At 31.9% G+C, this 21,739-nt stretch overlaps 2 protein-coding genes across 2 annotated transcripts; both read left to right on the forward strand.

The window, feature by feature from the left end:
- The first annotated feature begins 3,203 nt into the window (after positions 1-3,203).
- On the forward strand, positions 3,204-14,907 carry LOC129292801 (potassium channel SKOR-like). Its single transcript, XM_054930446.1, has 13 exons — positions 3,204-3,513; positions 5,573-5,797; positions 5,892-5,955; positions 6,548-6,887; positions 8,085-8,380; positions 9,288-9,368; positions 9,888-9,986; positions 10,743-10,964; positions 12,232-12,420; positions 12,821-12,896; positions 13,014-13,308; positions 13,489-13,610; positions 14,158-14,907. The coding sequence occupies exons 1-13, from the start codon at positions 3,290-3,292 to the stop codon at positions 14,433-14,435; spliced, it is 2,511 nt and encodes an 836-aa protein (XP_054786421.1). The 5' UTR covers positions 3,204-3,289; the 3' UTR covers positions 14,436-14,907.
- A 3,761-nt stretch (positions 14,908-18,668) lies between these two features.
- LOC129293293 (uncharacterized) lies at positions 18,669-21,215 on the forward strand. The gene is made up of 4 exons (XM_054931171.1): positions 18,669-19,039; positions 19,223-19,305; positions 20,642-20,697; positions 20,918-21,215. Exons 1-4 carry the CDS (start codon positions 18,868-18,870, stop codon positions 20,994-20,996), a joined length of 390 nt encoding a protein of 129 aa, XP_054787146.1. The 5' UTR covers positions 18,669-18,867; the 3' UTR covers positions 20,997-21,215.
- Positions 21,216-21,739: the final 524 nt, after the last annotated feature.

Below are 21,739 nucleotides of genomic sequence, written 5' to 3' on the forward strand. Positions count from 1 at the left end.
TCCTATCCCGTTAGGAATTATGATGGGATTGGGACGGCGAGAGTGAACAAAAATAATAACATCATTGATTAAAATTTTAAATCATATGACTTACCAAGTTTAAAATCAAAACAATACGAGTACATAAATCACAATATTTTAAAGTCAGTTATTAAATTATATCAATAACAACTAAAAGTATATAACTTAAAGTCAAATATATAGGAGATATAACACATTATGATAGCAATTACAAGTGATCTTTAAGCTATAAGAGTAATAATAATGGACAAGACAGACACAACATCAAATTATTATTCTTTTTTTTTTAGTTTAAATATGTTAAGCTAGTGATTTTTTTGAAAATAAAACAAGAATTATGATATAAATAAAAGTTATTAAATAAATAGATAAAAAATAAATTATATTAATGCAATTAATATATTGTAGAAAAATATTACCATGTACTTCCTATTTTGTATCATTAAAATTATCAATATAAAAAACTTTTAATTTTAAATAAGAATTACACGTATTAAAATTATAATTAATATAAGTATAAATTATATTAATATAATTAATATATTTCATGTATATTTTTTAAATAAAAAATAACACACACACACACACAATATTTAAGATGAGATATCCTAAGGGCAATTCTGTGTCTTGTCTTGTCCCAAACTCCTTTTTTGTCACCTCCCACAAAATTCCTTCTTGATTATTTTCAGAATCAAGGCAATTAGAATTGGTACAAGTTGAACATCTTTAATAAGGAGTAGGTTTTGTCGATAACAAAAAATATCTTTCTTGAGTTATTGAAAACAATGGGTAAATATCTCTTCATTAAATTGCTATATACACAAGACTTGTAATTATTGTTATTCATTTTAATGGATGGATCTAAATTAGTTTAGACACGGAAATAACATAATTCCGATTGAGGTGTTCAAGTACTATTGAGGTAAAGAAAAAACAATTATAAGAAATTTGATATGCAAGTAATAAGATAATTTTCTCCATTTAATATATTAAAAAAAGAGGGACATCAATCAAATAGAGAGAAAAATTGTAATATTGTAATAAATTTATTTAATAAAATTTTAATATTCTTCAAGTGTCTTGTATTGTGAGATGTCAAATTTCTCTCAAAAGCATCTTATAATTTGAGATGGTGTGAGTAGTTTATAGGCATACTCATCATTGAAGTGAATTCAATTTGGACCAAGAAACCCTTATTTGCTGTTAAGTGCAAAATAGGAACACATATTCTTAAAATAAATAATAAATTATTTAGAACTTCTTTCTATTTTTAAATATGCACCAATATTTTGCTATAAAGTAAAGTCCACATAATTTTTATTCAATTGAAAAGGCCTATGTAATTCTAACGAAGGTTGGCACAATTGAATTAACTAGGAGTATGTATGGGACGAGAGGGAATTGAGATGATCCTATCCTGTGTCCTAACCTCTCCTAAGACTGAGAATTTTTGGTAAAAAATTGAGGGTGAAAATGTAAGAGTTGACTTGTATTTCATAAATATTTGTGCTTAAATCTCATTGCAAATGTTAAGATCTTATTTTCGATAAATCCTTCTTCTAAAATTGTTAGAGCCTTGAGGCATGCATTACTTATGCAAACTATTGAGGTACAACTCACCTAAACATTCTATCATTAAGAAAAGAAAAGTATATAATTTTGAAGAATTATACCTATTTTTTCTAGCATGTTGAAATATAAAAAAAAATAAATGAATAAAATATTTAGTTACATGAAATCCAACAAAATAAGTGGAGAAAATTAAAAGAATAATAATAAAAAAATGATCCATCCAAGAGGAACACATTCAGCGCTTCAGCCTATGGATCCTCTGAAGTTTAAATTTATAAAATTTCCTGAAGTTCCCCTTTTTGGAAGGAAATAAAAGGATTTTTCATAATTTTTTTAAATAAAAAATCCAAAATAAGCAAACTTTAGGAAATTTAACGATACCTCAATTTATATTATATTATTTATCATATGTGAGTAGTATTTTTTTAATCCAATGATTTATGATTAATACTATTTTATATCATATGTCGATCATTGATAATGGATAATGTAATAAATATTTATCTACTTTATTTATAATTTAATATTTTTATTATACTAGAAAATATTTTTTAAAAACTTGTCATTAAGGATGGAACTATAATGCTTTTTTTTTTTTATACAAGAACTAGATGCTTTTCTAGTTCTTTAGTTTGAGTTTTAAAATATGTAATGATATTAAATAAAAATATTTTAAAATAGTGTGTCACAGCTAGTAAACAATAAAAGTCCCACAATAGAATAAAAAATTAATATAATGCATTCAAGCATATTAAATAATGAAAGAAAAAAAAATTAATTTTTGCATGTTTTTCTAGTCTTTATCAATTTTAAATTAGGTCTTTCTAGTTTATTTTATTTCAATCAAATTCTTATAATTTAATTTATTAAATATATTAATAGCGAAAGGTTAAAAATTATTTATAAGTGATTAACCTTTCTAAAATAAAAAAAAATTTAAAATTTATAAAAAAATTGACTCAACACTTTTAGCCATAAAAAATAAAATAAAAATTATTAAATTTATTTTAATACATTGTTTACATTTTTATTATTTTTTTAAAAAAATTATATATAAAAGTCATTTAAAAAACATGATCTAATTATATAAATTTATATTTACAACAATTATTTAAGTAATTTTAAAATTATAGAATGTGTCAATAAATATATAGAAGTTCTTAATTCATTTAAAAAAAGAATTCAAGAATTTTAAACCAGATTAATATATTTAGTATATTAAATTATAAGAGCTTGTTTAAAGGTATCTAAAGTTAATTTTTTAAAAAATAAATTCAAAACATACAGAAAAGAATTAGACAAATGAAAGTCTTAAGATAATAAATTAATGATAATTAAGTCCTCGATAAAATTTTCAACAAAATAATTATATATATATATATATATATTAATTTAAATAATTATAAATTTATTTTTATATTCAAAATTTAAATATCATATTTATAATTAAAAATTTTAAATTCATAATTATTTAAATTAATATTTATAATTATTTTTTTAAATAAATTTATTAAAAGATTTAACTATTATTAATTTATTCTTCTGAATTTAACTGTGGTTCTTCGGGGAGAATATAAGCGGAAACAAATAATGAAAATAAAAGGGGAGACGCATTGGTGGCTATAAAAAGCTTTTACTCGCCATCTCCTTCTTTCCCCTGCTCTGCTCTTCTCACTGTAAAACAAAGCTCAACACAATGGACACCACGTCCAGGACCATGAGAAGACAAGAAGATGACGACGACGACGACGATGAAGAGTGCAACACCACCAGGAAGCACTCACGCAACAGGTTTCGGTTTCGGCCTCCTTTCTATTTGTGTGTCGCCGAGCCTGATTCTAGTTGGCAAGCCGGAACCTCCGCACACGGCGGCGCCTCCACTGATCTCCGCCGCCGATTCCTGATTCATCCGGAGAACTGGTACATCTCTCTCTCTCTCTCCCTCCCCTTTCTCTCCCGCCGACAAATCGCTCTCTATAACTTCCCAAAACCGTTCCCTTTAATTTAGACAGATCAAGTGGATCTCTTTCCTTAATTTAGTTTTTATACTGAGTGAAGTGAATGACAGATTCATCATAAATTTTTCATTTTAAAAGATTTTGGTCCACTTTTCTGCTTGATTTTCCTTTTGTGGAAAACTAACTTTCTTTAAAAAAGAAAGAACGAAACAAAGAAAATGTTTGATTTTATAACTATAGATGATTTCAATACTCACATCTCACTCCACACTTGTAGTTATTACTTACACCAATGGCTACTGTATATGATTTATTTTTTAAAGAGCATGCATGTTACTTATTATACAACGTAAATGGTAATTTTACCATGTTTATTTTTCTATTTTCTAATAAACATTCTTTTATTAATTCAAATAGCTTCTATATTTGTCGCGACATTGATATTTGATGATTTCAACATGTTAGCGGAACAGCTCTAACATTTGGAGAGTTCACAGTTCATCTCAAGAGTCCAGAAAAGTTGAAATAAAAAAATGTATTTTTTAATTTTTCAACTTACAATTCTAATTATGGTTTGATGAATGATTTATAATTAATTATTATTGTTTATTGTTTAGAATATGATCACACGAAACTTATTTATAGCCTCAATAAACTCGTGTTTTTAGAAATTTGTGATCTCCCCATTTTCTTGCTAGTTGTTACTTCCTCTTCAAAAAAATCCAACTGCAGACTGAAATAATATTCTTAAATAATTAATTAATGATGGGCAAAATAAATGTGAGAAGGTTACTGAACAGGATATGATAGACGACATGATAAGATCGAATGGACTTGCATACACGTGTTTGGCCTCGTTGGATTATTAACTCGTCATATCTGCCGTGTTTTTTTTTTTTTTTAATTTTAACCAAATCAGAATTTGAAAGCCGGTTCCACACTAAATGTTAAGAAACTCAATATCCTTCAAGCAAGAAATTGCATTTAAGTTCTGTGGATGCAAAATTTGACAAAATTTTGCAAAAGGGAGTGAATTATTTTCGTGTAATTAATTAATTATTTAACTGGGTAAGTGTTCAATATGTGAGTTCTTATATACATTTTGAAAATAATTTCTCCTAAATGCAATATAATTGATGATATACTGGTATATCTTCGATTTATTAATTATTATTAGCATTGTAACGAGTTTTCAAAATTATGACTCCGTTGGCAATGTTATTTGGCTATTGATTTAATACAACTTAGGCAGCTGCTATGTATATTTATACAAAATTTTAAAAATTATTTGTGAAGAATGAAGTTTGAAATGAATTTTATATTTTATGTTGTACATTTTTTTAAAAAAGATAACCAATTATTGTTAGTTTTCTCGATGAGTCATGAGACATAATTTATATTGAAAAATTTATTAATCATAATTCATTTTAAATATAAAATTTTTTATTATTTTTTTAAAAAATTCATTATTCTTTAAGAAGATTACTATATTTTTTTCGAAATTATGCTTTAAGCAATTTCAAATATCCTTTAAGAAAACATTAGTATTAATGTTTTAAAATAGAATGTTAAGTGAATAATAAACTTTGTATTAATTATAGATTTATTATTTTTAACATAATTTTTTTATTTTGTATTTTTTAAAGGTGTATATATATATATATTTTTTGGTGACAAGTAACTTATCTTTGTTATAATTAAAAATAAAAAATCTAAGCCTCTTTTGTTTTTTGGCAATAAAAGAACTAAGATTAGACTCTATATATTAGCCCAAAATTAAGGCCTAAGGGCCTTTCGATAGCCCAAATGTATGTTATGTTAGCCTTGAATCTATCAGATCAGAATAACCGCAGCCAGTCTGTAACAGTGATTTGGCGCCAACTAGTTTCCTTGTTTCTCATTCACAAAATCACACCTCCCTGAAGTTTATTCATCAAAACAATAAAAGCTGTGAAGTTTCGAAGGCTCTTCCAAGCTCTTTTTTCTCAGAAATGGTGGCAATTTTGTCAAAAAATTTGCAGGTGGTACGTCGTGTGGAAGCATTTCATTTTGTTATGGGCCGTCTACTCTTCGTTCTTCACTCCTTTGGAGTTTGGATTCTTCAGAGGATTGCCGGAGGAAATCTTCTTGCTCGACATTGCTGGCCAGTTCGCTTTCCTCATTGACATCGTCGTCCGATTCTTCGTCGCCTATCGTGACATCCACTCCTATTGCATGATCTATGATCACACTCAAATTGCTACGAGGTGCCCTTTATATTCTTCCAATTCTAATTTTGTCTTTCAATAATTTTTTCCCGAATTATTTTGTTGATACTTTTATTGGCGATGTCAATTGTAGGTACCTGAAGTCTCGGTTCACAGTTGATTTTCTTAGCTGTTTTCCGTGGGATTATATTTACAAGGTATTTATTTATTTGTTTATCTATACGACGATCAGGCTACAAGCCAACCTCTGTTCTGGTTTTGGTTTTGGTTTTAGTTTTAGTTTTAATTTGCTCTAATAAAGAATTTTACTTGAAAGTTGAAAGTACGCAACGGGGGCATAGGACCTTACAGTTTTCATATACTATATTGATGATTTTTGACAAATTATATATTGATGATTGATGACTTGTAAAAAAATATTTTCATCTATGAATAATTGAGAATAAGTTAAAAAGTAAGATGACATTTTTTTTTTGTATATTATATGTTATTTATATTAAAATGGAAATTTCTAAAAAAATTAGACAGGAATTCAATTATTTATGATAATTTTGATAACATGAATGATTTCTGATATATATTATTTCTTTGATTGAATCTCTTGAATGAGTGCTTATAACAACTGACGCACCATTTTTTTTTTTGTTTTTTTGCCAACACCATAATTTAATTTCCTGAGCACGGATTTATTAGGTCCATTTGATGTATGTTGTTGATTCTCTTGAGTAGTCCATTTGCAACTTTTCTTTCTTTCTGTTTGAGGTGACATAAGTTTACTTCTCTGGTCAGGCTACTGGGAGGAAAGAAGCCATCAGGTATTTTTTATGGATTAGGCTATGTCGAGCCTGTAGAGTGACTGAGTACTTTGAGAGGCTGGAGAAAGATATTAGGATCAACTACCTCTTTACCAGGATTGCAAAACTTCTTGTTGTTGAACTTTATTGCACCCACACAGCTGCCTGTATCTTCTACTATCTTGCTACCACTTTGCCGCCATCAAATGAAGGTTATACATGGATAGGCAGCTTAAAGATGGGTGATTATAGCTATTCAGACTTTAGACATATCAATCTTTGGAAGCGTTATGTGACATCACTCTACTTTGCAATTGTTACCATGGCAACTGTTGGTAAGATTCTTGCGTTTAACTAAATTGTAGAAATCATTACAGTAAACCAATTCTCTCTTTCTCTGGTTTACTTTCTTTCCTGCTTCGGTGGGTTATTTTTAAGCACGTTGTTGAGTGTCTGACATGTTTTTTATATAAATTAGCAATGTCATGGTTGGTTGTCCTTGTTACTGGATTGAACCATTTTAAATGCAGCGTTACGTTTCAGGAACTGATTTGATTTCTATTATTCTCACGTATGACTAAGGATTTTTGGGGGGGAAAAAATGAAAAGACTGTTCAAAACTAATAGCTTACTTTCTGTCATTCTTTTGAGTTTCTTCACATATGATAGATTAGCTAAAAGGCATAGTTGTGGCAATGCATGTTCAAATTTTGAGTTTCTTCACATATGATAGATTAGCTAAAAGGAATTTGAATTCATTTTTATATGTGAGGTGTAGCTAAAATGTTGTTGACAGCTGTTCTTCAAAGTAGCTGATTTGTAAATGAGAAATTTGTTTTATGGCATTTTCTGCAAATTCTTCAACTTCCAGAGATCACAAGATTAAAAAAATTCTTAAGTTATGAAATTTCTACACATGAATGGTTTGCTGCAATTGAAATTTATGCTTCAAAATATGTAATTTTTTTTTTTGGAGCAGTGATTTTAAATTATTATTTTTTCAATCTTAATAGAGATTCCCTTTCATTTCACGGACCACAATATTTGGGACAGCCAGGTAGTACTGCATCTGCAATGATGTTTGTGTTGATTTCAGTCGTTTAATTGAATCTGGCCAATTGCTTCTGCTTCCTTCTCTTTAGACGATTCAATCTAAAGTCTAAAGTCTAAACTCTAAACTGCTAAGCCTTTCTACTATGAAATGATGATAGTAATGCATTCATTTTTCCAAGTTTGTACTTATAAGTCCATTTGGAATTCAGTAACGTTGTGTTTGGATTAATGAGAATTTGGTTGGATTTCGACCACATCTTTCATCTAGATACATAAAAAATTATGAATTTGGATTTGGTTCAAATCCAAATTCCATGTCAAAGTATAATTCTTTTATAATTTCAAATTCTTTCTATGCTCTAATCATTTGAAATTTTAATCACTTCAAACTTCTTTTTCTTTTCACATTTTCACTATTGGTAAATCTTCAATCATGTTGTTTTAACTGTGTTCTGATACATTGTTTTATTATTCTGCAGGCTATGGAGACATTCATGCAGTTAATGTCAGGGAAATGATATTTGTCATGATTTATGTCTCCTTTGATATGATTCTTGGTGCTTACCTTCTTGGTAATATGACAGCATTGATTGTGAGAGGATCAAAAACAGAGAGGTTTAGGGATAAAATGACTGATATTATTAAGTACATGAATAAAAACAATTTGGACAAGGAGATAACTAAAAAAATAAAAGGCCATTTACGCTTACAGTATCATCGCAGTTACACTGAGGCTGCTGTGCTTCAGGATATTCCAGCCTCTATTCGTGCAAAGGTTTTTGACAGTGAAATTTGCTGCAATTATTTTGATGTTGCTTGCTTGTCATATGTTCCTTTTTGTTTGAGCTTATCCCTAGTGGTATTTCCTGAAAAAATTATTGATGGTAGAAATGGTTTCAGAATTTCAAAACATATTTTTTTGGTAAATTGCTCTCCCTTTCCCTTGGGAGATGCTCAAATCATACAACCCTCCGCATCATTATGAAAATATACAAAAAGCCCCTGAAGATAAAATGTTAAAATATCCTCAAGAATAATATTGATTTCTTTTATTAAAATACTTTATTGTTATTAATTTTTTGTTGAACCTTATAAATTTTAACTTATTCTAAATTTAGAAAATTGCAAATGGCTATTTTAATATTGGTCAAAACATATTTGATACTTGTTATATCATCCAAATAATAAATATAAGAGTATTTTGGTCAAAGTAGTTGTAATTTTAGCTCATCTTTGCTATAGGGGGTCAATTGCAGTTCATGTTTTGATTTCAAGAAAGAGACCTATAAATTTTCAAAATAGAGGGGAGGGCCATGGAATTTAAACATCTTTCAAGAAGGGAGTGTAATTTACTCATTCTTTCACGTATCAGTCAAAATTTTTCCAGTCCCTTGTCTTCTCTCAAGAGGTAACGGTGTTTCTATTTTTCAAGGCCTTGTAACCTAAGTGTAGAACTACTGGTGTTTTTTATACTCAATTTTGAAACAAGAAATGGTATGATGAGCCGTGTAACTTCTGTAAGATTATAATGCATATAATCTAAGATTATGGCACAGAATCAAATTATGTTTAATATAAAGGAAGAGAAAACCAAATCAACCATTGATTTGTCTAGATAATGAGATGCCATTTTTGTTTACCTGTGACCTGATAAATTTTTACTATTTATGCTTTGTTTGCAGATTTCAGTGAATTTGTATGAGCGATTTATGCAAGAAGTTTCTCTTTTCAAGGGATGCTCCTTGGGGTTCATTAAGCAAATTGTAAGAAATTATTTAAACATTGTCTTGAATCAGAATTGTTAGCTTTTGAAGTTTACATTTGTCTGTTTACACCTACCAAATCCTACATGTGTGTGTGTGTGTGTGTTTCTTTGAGTTCCATTGTTGAACGTTTGACTCACTAAATGCAATTCTCAAAAATTAAGGAATTTACTCTAGTGACAAGCAACTTCTTAATTACCTGATATCATATATGATGGCAATTAGTTTCTGGTCACTAAGTCATCGGAAAGCAGCATGAGCTAGTGAGGTTTCTGAAAATATGGTGGCTTAGGGCACCTATAAAATATGCTTTTTGACCCAAAGCTTCCTAACAAGGCATTTAAACCAGATTAATGTTTGTTTTAAACAGAATGTCATCTTTTTTTTTTATCTCATCTCAGTTTAATCCTCACATAGTGCAACCATTATTTAATATATCATACTAGGTTACACAGAACAGAAACAGTATAGAAGCTTGCCCTTTTTTTAGCAGAAATTTCTAATTGCAATTCTGGTTAGGCAATCAGAGTCCATGAAGAGTTTTTCGTTCCAGGAGAAGTGATTATGGAGCAAGGAAATGTAGCCAATCAACTTTACCTTGTATGTGATGGCAAGCTGGTACGAATTTCTTGTTACTCATTTCTATATTTATCTGATTGTTTTTTTTCATTTATTTGCAAAAGTGCACTTTATAGTTACTCTTTCTTTTTTTGACTGAAACTTTATAGTCACTCTCATGTTCACTTGTTCCAGTGGCTTGTAATGATTCTTGCGTTGTAACATATTTCTGCTTGATTTCTGAATGATAGATACTGGATAGGAAAGATATTTAGCCTACAGTTGTCAAAAGTTTGAAGGCTATGGAAAACACCTTCAAACCCTAAGTTCACTTATTTTGTACCTTGTGTATTTTTGTTAAAAACAATGGTCTTTTCCAGTGTCTACAGTTTGGACAAGGCATTGATAATTTACAGCTGGAGAGAAACATCAGAACTACCCTTCCTGTGCAGCTTTAACTGCACCTGGCTCAAAAGAGAATGCTGTAGAGGATGAAAAACACACCAGAATATTGTACTAAACAGAGACATTTGAGTAAAAGAGTTTTGATAAATGTTCAATCTGCAACTTTTTGGATATAACGATAATTAAATCATTTATTTCACACATGCATGTATTGAAATGTTCGATCAGAACAAGGAAGTTGTGTTAAATCAAGGCATAAAAAAATAAATCTTAATGCTGATTGCTCAATTATTTATCTTTTGACCATTTTGCTTCTTTATTAGGGAAATCAGTGTACAAGTGCCACCCCAGGTAGCAATTTGTATTATTTCTTAATTGTAAGTTGGACCTGACAGAATTCCATCTTTATAGGATGAGATAAGGACAGATGATGTTGATAAAGAAGTGCCAATAAGGCTTTTGCAAGCATACTGTTTCTTTGGCGAGGTTTCTTTTCTTTGTGATATACCTCAACCTTCAACCATACGAGCCCGTGAATTTTGCAAGGTTTTGCGACTTGATAAGCATTCCTTTACTGAAACATTGAAGGTATATTTTGCAGATGGCCGAGTTATCTTGAACAATCTCCTTGAGGTATGTTTACTGTGGAAAATTGTTTTTTTATTTTTCCTCTCCATTTCATATTTTTGTTGGGATCTAGAAGATGTCTATGCTGTGGTACTGGGGATTTTTATTCTATCTGTGGTTTCACTAGCCTAGGAAACATCATCACCTAGTTTTCACTGCATCAAAAATGATTAGCATGATGTTGGAGTCATGATTTGACTTCAAATATCTGGCAATTACTCCCACTCAATACTTGTGGTGCCTTCCTCTCTCTTCTTGCCTCTTTCTCTGTTGTTCTTTTCTTGACTTCTAGAAAAATATCCACTGAACTCATTTGGATTGGCACCTTTCCTCATTTTTCTGAACTCCTGAACTACTTCAACTTTGGCGTGTACATAATTTTTATTAAATATTATATGCTTGATGTATATGGAATTGTTGTGGTAATTATGTTTATGGAAATATTGACAATCGTTTGAGTTAGTATGTGATGGGTATCTAAGTGGGATGGGAAACCCTACCCAAAAAGCTAGCTGTTGAAGTGGAAGAACCAACCCATTTATATACCCCATTGAGCATTTCATACTACTAAGTCTCTATCAATTGGCCCCCCATGGAAATCCGACATCCCAATGACTGCACTCCACAGCATTTAACTCGGTCTCTTTCCGGTCAAAACCCTCCATGGGTAGCCCTTTTTGGAACTGCTGACAACGAGGTTCTGATACCAATTAATAGGTATTTAAGTGGATGGGAACCCTACGCCAAAATTAGCTGTTAAAGTGGGAGAACCAACTCATTTGTATACCCCATTGAGCATCCCGTACTACTCAATGTGGGACTTGGTATCTCGTACTACTAAGTCTCCATCAGTATGAAAATTGTTTTTAGTTGGAGTTAACTTTTTCATATATATTTGTTGTTGTATTTGTGGATTGCTGACATTTTGAATAATATTAATATATTTATATCCAAACCTTACTTTGATATTGAAATGCATAATTTGTGCACTTTAGACCAATATCAAGTATGACAATAATCACGATGACTTTTGTTATTGGGGGAAAATTAATGCTTGTCTTCAGCAGTTTGTAGATAATTATTTCAATTCCAATTTCAATATACTTATGTTTGGTGATAATGTGGTACTATAAGTTTTGATATTATATGTTTTACGGAAAATATCAATATGGAAGTCCTTTTACTGAAAGAATTCCATTATCTAAATTTTATACGGCTGGCTTCGGATCTTTCCTTGGCATTTCCATATTTCATGGTTCTTCTTGACTAACAGGAAAAAGACTCTGATCTTCAGCGGAAGCTCCTGCAATCGAACTTCTTCTTGACTGTTGAAAACCATGAAACAGAGATGGTTATGAGAATGAATTGTGCTGCATATGAAGGGAACATTCACTTTTTGAAACGTTTGATTGAATCAGGAGTAGATCCCAATAAGACTGATTATGATGATAGATCACCCTTGGTATGAACTTTCTGTATCCAACCTATTGTTCCATGATTTTATGATAATGAAACCTCCTGTGCTGTCACTTTTTTCATTGTACATTTAAAACTGCCTTGTACTTTCTCTCCATGGTAAGAGTGGGTGAAGCTTGTCCTTGAAATGTCAACAACGGTAACTTGTGGGAGGTAATGAGCTCCCAAATAGATACCAGTCTAAGTTTCACAAGCCAACGCTAGGTCTACCGTTTTGGATTCGGATTCTCTTCATGCTTACTTTTGTAATAAAAAAAATAAGTGGTAAATGGAGAAGAGAAAGAGAGATTAATAATAGGGAAATCTTATGGTCAAATAAGCAGTTGATAGAGTATGCAGGTAGAGGATAACATTGTATTAACTTGTTTTTTGGTTTCTTGTTTCAGCTTATTGCTGCATCGCAAGGACATGTAGAAATTGTTCGCTTTCTTGTTGAACGTGGAATAAAAACCAATTTCTCTGGTTAGCTTTTGAACTCACCTCTAGCTTTTATCGAGTCATTACAGGCAAATTATTTTTGGGTATTGAAAATGCCATTGCGAAGCATAACGTTACATTTTTATCAACCATTTGCCATAGATAAATTTGGGAATTCCCCCTTGTTTGAAGCCATCAAGAATGGACATGAAGAAGTAGCTTCTTTACTTGTGGATGTGGGGGCAACCCTTACCGTAGATCATCCTGGGAATTTTCTCTGCATGACTGTTGCAAAGAAGGAGTTGAGCCTTCTAAGACGGGTCTTGGATTATGGTATTAATCCAAATGCTAGAAATTATGATCAGCGTACACCTCTTCACATAGCTGCCTCTGAAGGTTTGTGCAAAATGGCTGAGTTGCTTCTAGAAGCAGGAGCAAGTGTTTTATCAAAGGACAGGTACGATTTAAACATCAAATAATTACTCTGTTGGACAACCACTTTGTCTTTCACACCTTCTGAGATTCTAATGTAAAGTTAGATGATTGTTGACATGGGGAGCTCCTATGATGATATCTCTGTGACTCTGTCTTGTTTATTGAGTTGCATAGTAATTCCTTGACTACTTCCTACTTGCAGATGGGGAAATACCCCGCTTGATGAAGCTCGTATGGGTGGAAATAAGAATATAATCAAAATGCTCGAAGTTGCAAAAGTTACTCAATTGGCTCTATTATCCCATGGTATACAAGAACCTCGAGGTATGATTACCTTTCTCAAGCAAATAATACCTTCTTGGATGATTTTTTTCAGAAGGTGCACAGTCAGGCATTTTGCTTGGGACGTATACCGTGTACCTTCAATGTAGAGGGCATGAACTTACTTTTGAATTGCAATTAGAACTCATTCTGGACATGGACATGATGTCTAGAATGTTAGAAGCCTTGGATTCTCAAACACTATACTCTCATGTTCAAATATGATATTACGATAAACATGGGCGTTCAAGATATTATGAGTATTTTATGTTCGTAAGTTGAAGCACTGGATTACCAAAATTGGAAAGAAATGACTTAGCCGTCGTCATGGCCTGAAGTGAATGAGAATTTATGCCGTCACTTCCAGGCAAGTGGAACACCTATCACTAGACTAATGGTATTATTACAATGGAATTTCTCCCCTATAAATGTATTAGGTCTTGTTAACCGGATTATGTCCTTTTTTCCCATCAAAGTAAAGAAATTCTCTCTCTTTTTTAAGTTACATTATGCATTCTAATAAATAATATAATTCCATCTGCATTTGCAGCAAAAGTACTATTACTGTCAACAGATGAAATTCCAAGAAAGAAATGCACCGTATTTCCTTTCCATCCATGGGATCAAAAATCGGATAAAAGAGAGGGAGTTGTCTTGTGGGTTCCAAAAACCATTGAAGAACTTGTGCAGGTGGCAATGAAACATCTCAATTCTTCAAGTAGTTCCTCTATTTTATCAGAACATGGGGGTAAAATTCTTGATGTAGACATGATTAGCAATGACGAGAAGCTATTTCTGGTGAGTGAAGCGCAATCAAAGAGTGCATGAATTGATCAAAAAAGTTGGAGTCACCACGGGGCACAGGAGAAGGGAATATGCAGTTACAACTAGCTTGTTCCAATATGCTTTTCCCTCCGCCCCACAATGCAAAATCCTGGAGAAAACACGGGCGGCGAGGGAGAATATTGGTAAGGTCTCAACAGTTAATCAATGTGCATTATATTTGTATGCCATGTTGGAAACTTCGATTGTTATTGAAAATACATGTGAAGTGAACCTCCTTAACATTCAACAACAGGTATAGTATCTCAACAGATCTTAAGGCTCATTTTACTGTTTCAAATTCAATTCTCTAACTAAAAGCATGCCTGAAAAGCATTGATGCACGCACTGTCCTAAACCTAGACAGACTGAATTTTGACAATTGAGATATTGTATTTTCTCTTACTCTCTTGTCAATGATTTCGAGACTTGAGTATGTAGTTGTGTTAAATATTTATTGAAAAAATTTTGCTATCAATGTGGTCCTACTTGGCTCGACTCATGAATAATGTGTAATTATATTAAAAAAATGATTTATTATTCATTGATGTGATGTTAATATAAAATTAAAAAATCAAATTAAAAAAAAAGTTTGGATAAGGGTGAAGAAAAAATTATGCATGCTGACAGTTGAAAAATTTTGGCACCTTCAATTTGTGTTAACCATCTCATCCGGGAGGTCGGTACATTTATCTGCTTAAAATTTGCGCGTTTTATTCATTCCAGCCTCCGAGTCGTACCTAGAAGAGCTGGTACTTCACCATCGGAGGTTTCCCTTCTACTTTATTTTATTATTATTATTATTATTATTTGCTCCTTTCTTGTATCAAAGGGAGGGAAAATTGACAGATGAGTCAAGACCAAGCTCTGAAAATTCAGTAATATCATTAATGTTTCAACAAAACAGTAGACATGAGTACTTTTTTGAATGCTCCTCCCTCTTGTTACCAAAAAAAAACAGCACGCGCGCACTAAACTTGGTTTTAAATTTTTAACCAAGTTCTTCAAGTAAAATGACAAGTACAAGAACTTTAAGAAAGAACAAATGATAGGTGCAGAAATTTACACTCACATGAAGGAACACCATTGCCTTCCCTATCACTCAAAGCATATTAAATGACTTCAGTCTGGAATCTTGGATGAGCTGTCTTTTTACTGGGCAGAGGAGATACCTACCCTAAATGGGTACCAGTTAACCTTGGATGGATTAGACTCGGTTCTGTAGATTCAAATAAATTTGCTATTTGTGGCGTGTCAGTTGGGATTATCAGGAAAATTAAAAGGGGGGAAAAAGATTCACGAAATTTCCAGCCTATCATCCAATTATAGCTACAGAATTTTTGGGTAACGTGGAGGGTCTAAATCTCTGCTGGGAAGAAAATATTATATGTCAATGTTCGTTGTAATTCTAGAGAAGCAATTTAACCCATACGGAGCACTTGTGACCCGAAACAATCTATGATCGATACCATCAAAAGGATAATAGATCTATTCATATGCAATTGGCAAGTTTCTGTTGATCATACTTTCAAAAAAGTTAATCAAACGCATGGACTGACTTGCACATCAAGCAGACAACAATAGTTTTGATGCCAAAATTTTTAATGAACCGCCCAATGGGTGTAGGCCTTTTCTTTATTTGAATACTTATTAATCCATTTGTGATCACATCACTTTGACCATGGCCTTGTCTATTAAAAAAGAGCAAATGATGTGTTACGAGGAAGTAAAAGAAATTATTCAGATCTATTATGTTAAAGAATGAAGAGAAATAGAAACAAAAATAATGTTGTAGATATGATGGGAGGGTTGAAAGAGATAGAGTAGATGATAGGATGTGATAACCCGGTTCGCAAGCAATGGAGAACTCAATGTTGGAAAGTCTTGAAGACAAAGAGAGGCTCCAATATTTGGTGACCTGAAAAAGAGACAAGTTTTGGACTTTGGAGCTTCATGACAATTTACACTTTCCAGGGCTTTGTGGGATTGAAAGAAGGTGACAGAATGAGGGTGTGGGGAACGCAGTCTGGTTCAAGATCCAGCCATGTACGTATTCACTGAGATGGCTTCTCGGACCAGGCTTCGTTCCCCTCACTTCCTCCTCTCTCGCTCTTAATCAAAAGCTGGAGTACAGAATCACACATGAATTGAGGTTAGAGTAAGTTGTTTTATACTTCAATTATTGAATTTATCCTGTCTCTCTTGTTGTGGAGTACAATCACGAAATCATCACCCGGGAATTCTCCAATATTCCTTAACAAAGGTACGTGTTTCTATGTTTGAAGATGATATTTTATGCTCGATGCCTTCTAGTGAGGGCAACTTTTTCATTAAATTTACCTACAAAGCTATTGAAAGTGATGGGAACAACACTCGTTCTGAGATTTGTTCAAGAATTTTACAATGGCTTACCTATGAGAAAATTGAGTTTTTTTTCTTCGGAAAGTTGCATGGGATCATCTTCAAGCCAATTCTGTCTATGACGAAGGATCTGGAGTTTGCCAAAGGATTTGTCCCTTTGATGCCACTCTTTTGATTTCTCTATACATATCTTACATGTTTGTAGCAAAGCACGGGAAGTAAGGACAAAATTACTTGAGCATTCAAAGTTAAATATTTTATTTTCTCTTCTCTTCCAGAATTGGATGCTTTGAAACGCAAAGAATGATGTGCATCAAGAAAATTGAATGCTAGAAGAATTATTTGGCAGAAACTATTTGTTTATGCTTGTTAGAATATCTGGAAAGCAAAGTGTATGGATCTCTATTCTTATTAGTTTACTCCTAAGAAAATAATTCAAAACATTACCAATAACCTCAATTTTCAATTGAAAATGAATTCTTTAATTTTGGATCTTGAAAAATCACAAGCCCGACAATGCCTATTTGAAGTAAGATGGATTAAACTAGAGACTGATAAGTCATCGAACTTCAATGATAAAGGCATCACCTATGAAAATAAAAGAGAATAAATAAAAGATTTTTTTAAATATCTCCAGTATTATAACAAAATTCTTTGAAATCCTTGATATTATTTTGATGGAATTGCAAGTTCTATAAAGTTTATGTTTACATTGACCTTTTAGAGGCCCTTGTGTTTTTTCAAAATGAGTTCTCCCAAAATCATCTCTTCCAGAATACAATCAAAAAGAGTAAAAATCTTGTTATGTAGAATTAGACATTTATTTTTGATCATGCTTGTAGAAAAACAAATAAATGTATCAATTAATTTGCTCATCATATATTATTGGAAGCTTTTGATTTTAAAATTTTTTGCAATCCACATGGAGGGGGTAAAAACTTATTAAAGTCTCATATGATTTGATTTTGTTTTTTTTTTCTTTTATGATTTTTTGTCGTGGTCTTCAATTAAAAAAAACCATCCTCATATGATATTACTGATAAATGGTAATACTATGCTGTGAACTAGAGGGAGCATTTAGAACAAATTGCTTCTATTTTATGAAAAACATGGCTACTCCCTTTTATCTTGAATATAAGATTTAATTAACTAATTTATAAAGATTAAAGAAATTGGTTAAGTTAAGTTATTTTTCATCAATATATAAAAAATATTTATCACTTTTTTAAAAATACTTTTCTTATAATGAAGGTATTAATTGTTTTGGCCAAAAAAAAAAAGAAGGTATTAAATGTAGGAGACAAAACCTGTGAAATTAACGAGGATAATGTGGGGAAAGTAATAAAATGACGGAGATGATAAAGATTGAGATTTTACATAAAACAGAAGATCAAATTCAATTTGCAAAGATCAAAATATCTAGTTAATTAATATTCATTAGTAATAAATTTGTTAAAACTCCAATCTGACATTGGCCTCCTTGGATTTGAGTTCTAAAATATATATTCCTCTTATCCTATTAAGTATTAACCACAAAAAAAGTAGTACTGGAAGAAGGAGTAACCTTCAAGAACATGTAGTACACAGAAACCTTTTTTTTTTTTTTGGTTTAAATCAAAAGCTGAGTTATAAAAATGAAGAAATTAAATAGTTGAACATATTCAACTGTTATAATTTATAATTATATATTGTTCATAACTTTTAACTATATTTATAAATTTATAAATACTTCCTCCTATCCAGATTTATAAGATATTTTTTGAATAATTTTGTGTCCCAATTAATTATTTCCCATTAATTTATAAAACATAACTATATTAACAAACAAAAAAAGGTTACTAGTACTAAATTTTCGATCGGGGAGTGACTATTTTCTTTGTTCGACAATGAGGCTGATCTCTTAATTAAGCATCTTTATAGGTCATTTTTCGTTCTAGATTTTTCCCTACTTTTGCTCTCACACAAGTTGTTCTAAACTTCGGGGACAAGTATTGTATTTATCTTCAAACGCGTCGATCGCGCTAAAATAGTGATACAGAGTTAAACTACCTGGTCTACCATTGGGGAAGCAAGGAAGATGGCGCTTCAGTGGATGATTCTGACCTATGTGGTAGCTGCAGAGGCGGCCATTGCTGTTTTGCTCACTCTTCCCTCACCCAAATTCCTCAAGAACCGCTTTGTCTATTTAATTTCCCTCATTCTTCAACCCGCTCTCTTCATTGTTCCCTTCTCTGCCTTTCAGCTTCTCGGTATTCATTTCTCTATCTTCCTTCTTCATTATGGGGATTGGGTATTTCAATTTACTTGTTGTAGGGTTTTCGTGTGTGTGTGTGTGTTTCCACGCGGTTTCTGCACTTTGGGAAATTGGATTTTTCTGGTTGGGTTTTCTCAAGTATTTCGCCTGAATGAGGAAGATATGTGGTTAATTACAGATATCTACTGGAAGAATGAGCATCGATTGATGTGTACTTCGGAGGTCTGTACTGCTGCTGAGAGAGACCGATATGAGAAATCTGTATGTATCTTTCATATTCATTTATTTTCTTTTCGCCCTTTCTTCCAAATTTGAGTTGAAGCTGAGATAATTGATTGGGTTGTCTATATTTTTGCCTGGTGATTTTCATCTCTCTCCATAATAAATTGCACTTCTTAAGCCATGCATGCCGAAAGTGGTTTGGTTTGGTGGTTCATAGTTCTTTGCGTAGTTAATTGATGGTGATTTGGTGGACGATGCTGGTGATGGAGATAAATAAGCAAAGCAACTAAGTATGGATTTGGGTGCCGGCCAACATGGATTAATTCGTTTGCAACTTGTCTTTTCCATTGAGGGATGAAAGATCTTAAGATCGATGCTATCTTACCGTGGATGTAGTATGTAAATTCCTGATTGCCTTTCAGCAGTGTTCATTGGGGTTTAAACCTATGAACCTTGAACTAGTGCCAATTACACCGAGCCTTGTAGATTCTCTTTTGCCATAATTTTTTTGGGTTGCACATTCTCTTTCTTCTAAAAAAATTAGAGCTGTATATCTGCAGAGCACTTTTAAATGCAACTCATGCTGCTCATCATTTTCAGATGCATATGTTCTCAGTTTCCTCCCCTTTTTTATTTGAAGCTTTTATCTCAACCGCTAATATAAAAAATAAAAAAAAAACAAAGAAAAGGAAAGAAAGAAAGTGACACGTTTTATGTCCAATTTTCATTGCCCCGGTTGGTTGACTTTCTCTTGTTTGTTGAGTTCACTTTCCTGAAATCATTTGCCGACTACAATCTAAAGCATATTTAGCAAATATATCAGCCTTATCATCTGTTAGCAGAGCGCATAATGCAGAAAGAATATAGTAGACTATCTTTCTCAAAATCAGTCAGATAGTTTTGTAAACAAGAGGATGATTCTAAAGTTGGACTTTTTATCAAAGCATATGATGAATGGTAATCAGGTTGAGGCTGTTCCTTTGATATTTCTGCTTTTTGTTCCTTCCTGTGATCCCTAACTATATTTATACATGCATAGAAGAAACTCATGTACTAGAACTTGCAAATAGATGCTCATTATCTGGCATATAATGTACATTGACGGCAAACTTATTACCTGATATAGTTTTATTTATAATTATTCAACCCAATATTATACTTCAATATATTTAAGGATTGATGGTTATTTTTGTAGTCTCAGACTTCTTGATCTTTTGGTTTTCAAGTTGAGCCAACATGGCATCAGACTGAATGACCATAATACTCACCCTGAAATTTTAGTTTATGGAAAAGCTGAAATGTTTCGTATTCTTGTTTCTTTAAAAGTACCATATGCTATTGACTCGCTGATTGATCATAAATTGGTGTTATTTAGATCTACAAAGCCCAGAAAAACGTGATACTGTGCGTTGCAGCATGTCTTCTCTACTGGTAAGTAGCAATACAACCATAGTAGAAGCTTGGATTTGGATTCTTACCAGTCATGTATCATTATGATAGTCTTTTGTAATCATTTGTTGTGTGTGTGTGTGTGTGTGTGTGTGTGTGAGAGGATCCGAATTGAAGACCTCATTACTTTTTAGATGGAATGAAGTTAATTATCTGTACTTGGTTGTGATTTCTCTCTGGGTTTATACGACTGTGGTGTCAGGTCTATATACCGTATTTGTAAGTATCAGAAGGACATCCGGAGTCTGGAGGAAGTGGAGAAAAGATACAAGGCTCAGTAGCTTTCATTGAGATCCCATGGTGTAATTGATGGGTTTAGTTGAACTTGAAGCCCAAATGATGCTGTTGATAATACTCTATATGTGATTGAGTTTCATTTTTTTCCTTCAAAAATTACGATTTCGTTGGACTTCATATGTGCATATATGTTTCCAGTTTAATCTTCATTTTCTAGCTGAACGTGCTGTTTCATGAGTACAATAATTTTCTTCTCACTTCAATGATTCTATTCTATATCTTATGCCATCTATGAGACTATGATTATGTGCATGCTATATGAGCTTTTTTAGTCTTTTGAAGTTTGAACACAGCATACGTTTATAATATCTTTGATGTCACACATTAGATTTTTAAAATAACATACTTCTTTTTGGGTAAAAACTTGTTTGATTTAACATATCAACATGAAATAGTAGACTCGTGTATTAGGGTTCATACTGTATGATAAATATCAAACGCTAAATTAGCTGATTTTGTTGTTGACCTTTCAGTATAATCATTATATTATATATTATTTAAAAGCTGTAAAAAATAAATCCAATAAAACTGATGAGATATGTTTGAGTCCTTGCACTTTAAATAATTTTTACACCCTACGCCATTGGCACGAGGTTGACTCTAATTTAATCTAAAGTTTGTGTTCTAAAAGTTTGCCAAAAAAAAAAAAAAAGTTTCTGTTCTAAAAGTTATGTTAACAGCGCGGTCTCAAATTGACTTATCTCTACTGACATATTAAAATGAAAAA

This window comes from Prosopis cineraria, unplaced genomic scaffold, assembly GCF_029017545.1.
Source record: "Prosopis cineraria cultivar Desert tree isolate PC_DT_omini unplaced genomic scaffold, ASM2901754v1 PC14, whole genome shotgun sequence".
Lineage (NCBI taxonomy): Eukaryota > Viridiplantae > Streptophyta > Magnoliopsida > Fabales > Fabaceae > Prosopis > Prosopis cineraria.

Coding starts and splice junctions, on each gene's coding strand:
- LOC129292801 (XM_054930446.1), top strand. CDS start 3,290: ATGGACACCACGTCCAGGACCATGAGAAGACAAGAAGATGACGACGAC. Junction 3,514..5,572: donor CTGATTCATCCGGAGAACTG/GTACATCTCTCT, acceptor AAAAATTTGCAG/GTGGTACGTCGTGTGGAAGC. Junction 8,381..9,287: donor CAGCCTCTATTCGTGCAAAG/GTTTTTGACAGT, acceptor CTTTGTTTGCAG/ATTTCAGTGAATTTGTATGA.
- LOC129293293 (XM_054931171.1), top strand. CDS start 18,868: ATGGCGCTTCAGTGGATGATTCTGACCTATGTGGTAGCTGCAGAGGCG. Junction 19,040..19,222: donor CTCTGCCTTTCAGCTTCTCG/GTATTCATTTCT, acceptor GGTTAATTACAG/ATATCTACTGGAAGAATGAG. Junction 19,306..20,641: donor GAGACCGATATGAGAAATCT/GTATGTATCTTT, acceptor GGTGTTATTTAG/ATCTACAAAGCCCAGAAAAA.